This window comes from Caenorhabditis briggsae (genome assembly GCF_000004555.2).
Source record: "Caenorhabditis briggsae complete genome, chrI, whole genome shotgun sequence".
Taxonomy (NCBI): domain Eukaryota; kingdom Metazoa; phylum Nematoda; class Chromadorea; order Rhabditida; family Rhabditidae; genus Caenorhabditis; species Caenorhabditis briggsae.
The window spans coordinates 14,492,999-14,497,627 of NC_013489.2; the positions used below are offsets into that span (position 1 = coordinate 14,492,999).

The 4,629-nt window shown below is 38.4% G+C and overlaps 2 protein-coding genes across 2 annotated transcripts in view; one reads left to right on the top strand and one right to left on the bottom strand.

Annotated features, from left to right (window-relative positions):
- Window positions 1–2,610, top strand: part of CBG08025 — a gene marked incomplete at both ends in the record, with an annotated part of 5,671 nt that extends 3,061 nt beyond the window's left edge. The window contains 2 exons of the mRNA XM_045241539.1: window positions 675–1,639; window positions 2,427–2,610. Coding sequence (XP_045093638.1) covers window positions 675–1,639; window positions 2,427–2,610 — 1,149 coding nt within the window. The remainder of the gene's footprint in view (window positions 1–674; window positions 1,640–2,426) is intronic.
- Window positions 2,611–3,093: 483 nt separating this feature from the next.
- The window catches only part of CBG26567, a gene marked incomplete at both ends in the record, with an annotated part of 2,878 nt that continues 1,342 nt past the window's right edge, over window positions 3,094–4,629 (bottom strand). The window contains one exon of the mRNA XM_045241540.1: window positions 3,094–3,483. Within this exon, the coding sequence (XP_045098748.1) occupies window positions 3,094–3,483 (390 nt within the window). The remainder of the gene's footprint in view (window positions 3,484–4,629) is intronic.

Genomic DNA, 4,629 nt, shown 5'->3' on the forward strand with positions numbered 1-4,629 from the left:
CATGGACAGGTGTTTGTGTTTACTGTAGATCACTGTAGAAAACTTCGTAGTTTGTAGTTTCTGTTCTGCGAACACAACCACGTCAAAAAGTGATTTTTGCTTATGAAAAACTACAGTATCCAAGAAAGTGAGATTTCTACAGTATTCCCCTGTCAAAAACACCGTTCCATCAAATTCCAAACAAAAAAATTCGGAAAAATCGAAAAAGAATCTTCAAAAATAGCTAAAAATCCTAAAAATGTCTAGAAATTTTGTAAAAAATCAAAGAAAACATCAATTTTATATTTCGAAAAATCGCAAATTTTTCGGAGTTTTCAGTTTTGGCGGTTTTCGAGGAAATTCGTCTGAAAATTCACTGAAAATCTGCTGAAATTGGCTCGAAAACGCTAAAAAATAGTCAAATCTGCTTGAAAATACCTGAACTTTAGTGAAAATTAAAAGAAATATATCTGAAATTTGTGCGTAAATGGCTGGAAATGTAAATTTCGACGATTAAAATTCGCTCAAACTGTTTGAGAATTACGAAAAATGACTAAAAATGGCTGAAAATTAACTTAAAATCGACCAAATAGGCCTAAAATTTGTAAAAATTAGCTTAAAATCAGTGTAAACGACTAAAAATGACCTAAAATAGCAGTTTGTAGTCTCTCCAATTCAAAATCTCTAAATTCCAGATCGTCTCGAAACAAGAAACCGCCCGCATCACCATCGACTACTGCCTCGAACACCAACCCCACCCATACGATCCTCGCTACCAGCCCCGCGGCGCCCGCCCACCGCCCACTTCTTCAATGTTCCATCAACGAGAGTACATCGACTACTACACCCCAGAAGTCTTCATGAGAGATCAAGAAGATCGCAGAATCCGGTCTCAGAAGATTCAAGGAGAGCACGTCTCCATAGTGAGCTCTGAAAAACGACCGATTGAAGTCAAAACGTACTGTCCACCTGGCAGAATTCGAGCCTCTTTTGGTACCCGAGCTCTGGCTCCGCCCCTAGCAGCACAGTTGGCCGCTGGAACCACTCAGCCATTTGTCAACGCCTATGATGACGTGGAATCTTCATCGCCGAAGCGACAGGCCCCACCTAGAAATGTGCTGTATAACCGGCAATCGATAAGGAATTATAAGGATGAGCAACCACCCGCTCCTGAGCCACGTGTCCAAGAAGAGGATCCCAACCTCCCGCCCCCTAGAATCTATCTAACACAGAAGCCGTACACCAGAATGACCGAGAGACAGAATTTCAAAGACATCTACACCTTCAACGCCATCTGTAAAGTAGAAGACTCGTGTCTCTCGCTTCTGAATCGTCTTCAATCTTGCCAACACGCCCGTGTCGGCCTAGGATATAAGGAGAAAATTCAGGCGATTCTGAGGAATACCAACTCGGACCCGGGTCTCATCGATGGATCGACGGAGGAGGAGATGCGGGAGTCGTGGGTGCTTCAGAAGCCGACGCGTGGGCGACCGAGGAAGCGACAGAAGATGGAAGAGGAGGGAGAGGAGGATGGAGAGGATGATGACGTGGAAATCGAGGAGAGAATCCGAGAGGAAGAGCAAGAGATAGTAGTAGAGGAGAAGGAGATTCATGAGGATACCAGGGTTGTTCAGCAAGATGAGCTGAAGGATATTCCATTGTAAGTTGTGAAAAGTGCAGGGAAGTAGGCTGAAGTTCATTAAAAATCGATTTCTGCGCTTTTCTATAGTTTGTAGCCATTGTAAAAGCTCGGAATTTCTTGGCAAATTAGCCGAAAGTCATAGAAAACGGGTTTTTTGTAGTTTGTAGCTAGCCGAAAACCATGAAAAACGGACGAAAACGAGTCGAATTACAACGATTTGAAGATTTTACTGAGGCTTAGAAATGCTTGTAGTTTGTAGTCTAAGCCTCAGTGAATTTAATTGTTTTCACTTGGATTAGGAACTACAAACTGCAATATTTTCGAAATGCCTTGAAAAGCCCATTTAAAGACCAAACGAGCAATTTTTCTGATTTTACTGAGGCTTAGAACATTTTGTAGTTTGTAGTCTAAGCCTCAGTAAAATATTAAAACGCTGTAACTTGGCTCGTTTTCAACCGTTTTTAATTATTTTTTTGCAAATTTCGAGAATTCGTTGTACTTTGTAGTTTTTGCAGTTTGTAGTCTTAAATCACAATTTGAAAAACATTTTTTTTTAGATTTTTTAGAAATTTTCTACAAATTCGAAAACAATTTTAATCTAAAAATGAAGGATTCTGTAGGAAATTTTCAAATTTCTAGAAATCCCAAAAATCCAATTATTTCGAACTAAAAATCAGCAAACTCCGAAAAAAAGGAGCCAAGTTACGAAATTTTTACTGAGGCTTAGGAATTTTTGTAGTTTGTAGTCGCTTAGCCTCAGTAAAAGCCTCTTTAGATCATCGATTCAATTTTCTAGAGCTTTCAGACTCCCCGAACATTCACAAACAACACAACCGTCTACGTCTGCAGCTTCAGAAGACGTGATTCCGCAGGTTCAGAGATCGGAGACGTTGGAATCGACGTCATCAACTGCAAGCCACGTGGCATCGGATGGAACGACGAGGAGTGGAAGAGCGCGGAAGACACCGTCGCGGCTCTTGGAGCAATAAATTCTAATTGGCCCTAATTATCCCAATTAAAAGCTTTAAAAATACCTTTTTTTGAAATTTTCCTTGTTTTTTTGGAAATTCGATTCTGAAAATCCCATTATTTTTCCCTTTAATAATCCATTTTCTTTAAGATTCGCTGTATTTTATAAATGTTGAATTTATTAGAGGTAGCAGAAAGATATGAGAGAGAGAATATTACAGGAAAATTGAGATTCGAAGAGTTTGGGGAGAGAGAGAGAGATCAGAGAAAAATGCTAAAAATTCTTTTAAAAATCTGAGAAAACACCAAAAATCGATAATTTTTCAAATTTTAAAAATCTTAAAAATTCAGATTTTTTCTTTAAAAAATAAATTCAAATTTGAAGAAAAAATTCCTGAAATTCAGTATTTAAGAAACTGAGAAAATTGAATTTCGCAAATTCTAAAATTCAAAAAACTGAGAAATTTTCAAAAAAATCGATAATTTTTAAAAAATTCGGATTTTCAGCTCCTCTTCGTCGGAACATTCGTCATCACTCCGATTGTTTTTTTCTGTCGATTCTCCACCGGAATTCCAGCATTTTTCGATGAATTTTTCTTCATCGACGCCTTCTGAACCTTCTTCTGTTGCCCATTTTCCGTCTGCTTCTGTCTCAACCGTTCCGCCCTCGATTCCTCTTTTTTCTCCTCTTTTTTCCGCTGCTTCTCCTCCATTTCCATCGCTCGAATGTCTTTTTTCGCGAATCGCCGCTTCCGTTTTCCACCCGATTTGATTTTCTCCGGAATACTTTTGTTCTCGATGCCACGTGGATTCTGTGAGGGAACCCTGTTGTTTCGCTGGTGCCATGTTTCTTGAATCGTTGGAGAGCTTAGTACGCAGAGCAAGAAGACTGTCTGAAAATTGAAAAATTAGAAAAAATGTGCCAAAAATCATGAAAAACTCAAAGTTTTTTCGATGTTTCACTGAGGCTAAGGGACTACAAACTACAGTAACTCCCAAGCCTCAGTAAAAACTTGAAATCACCGTAACTTGGCTCTTTTTTCGCCGTTTTCGACGATTTTCAGCTTGAAATATTTGGGGTATTAGGGATTTTTAGAAAAGGGGCTCTTTGAAGTGTTTTCATGGAATTTTTATCCTTATTTGAGCTCAAAATTTGTATTAAAACTTTCAGAAAAGTAAAAAAAAATTTTTCGAAAATTCTGGTTCTAGAGTTATAGACTACAAACTACAAAAAATTCTCAGAAATTTGCAAAAAGCATTAAAAACGGTTGAAAACAAGCCAAGTTACATCGCGTTGAAACTTTACTGACTAGGGAATGACTCACAGAAGATGTGGAGTTATGGGACGAGACCTATATCATTCGAAAGAGGATGAAATTTCATTTTCAAATATATGCTCAGTTTTTGCGGCGGCCTCCGCTAACTCGAGAAATTTGGGTCAGAAGTTTTCAGTAGATTTTGCACTGAAATGCATACGTGAACGCTTCCACGTCCTCATTTCTTTTATACGCTTTGAAGAACCATTGAAAACAGCAGTGGGATGGTTCAGTGGTAAAGCGGCGGGATGGGGAAATGGTACTCTATGGTTCGATTCCTTCATAGTCGAAACTCTTTTTTTATTTTTTGTTGGTTTTTTATATGACCTGTTTTTGAGCTCAAAAGCTGTTTTCAGCAGTTTTCCATACTCTAAACACCTTTGGCATCTTGTCAAATACAAATTAACCAAGTTTTTGGAAAAAAAATTTCTGAAGAAAATTCGCATGTTTTCATGATCCATACACCTCTTTTCAAATTTTCCGATTTTTTTATCCTTGGCGGGATTATTCCAGTAGGGTTTCCATCCGGGCGGGCGGTGAGCCGCCCGCTTGCCGCCCGTTCGCCGCCCGTCTATAAAAGCGAGACATAATAATAATCGTTATAATAATAAATATAGATTTCTTTGTGTTTCAAAAAGTTTTTTTTTGAAAATTTGAAAAGCAGGTGTATGGATCATGAAAACATGCGAATTTTCTTCAGAAATTTTTTTTCCAAAAACTTGG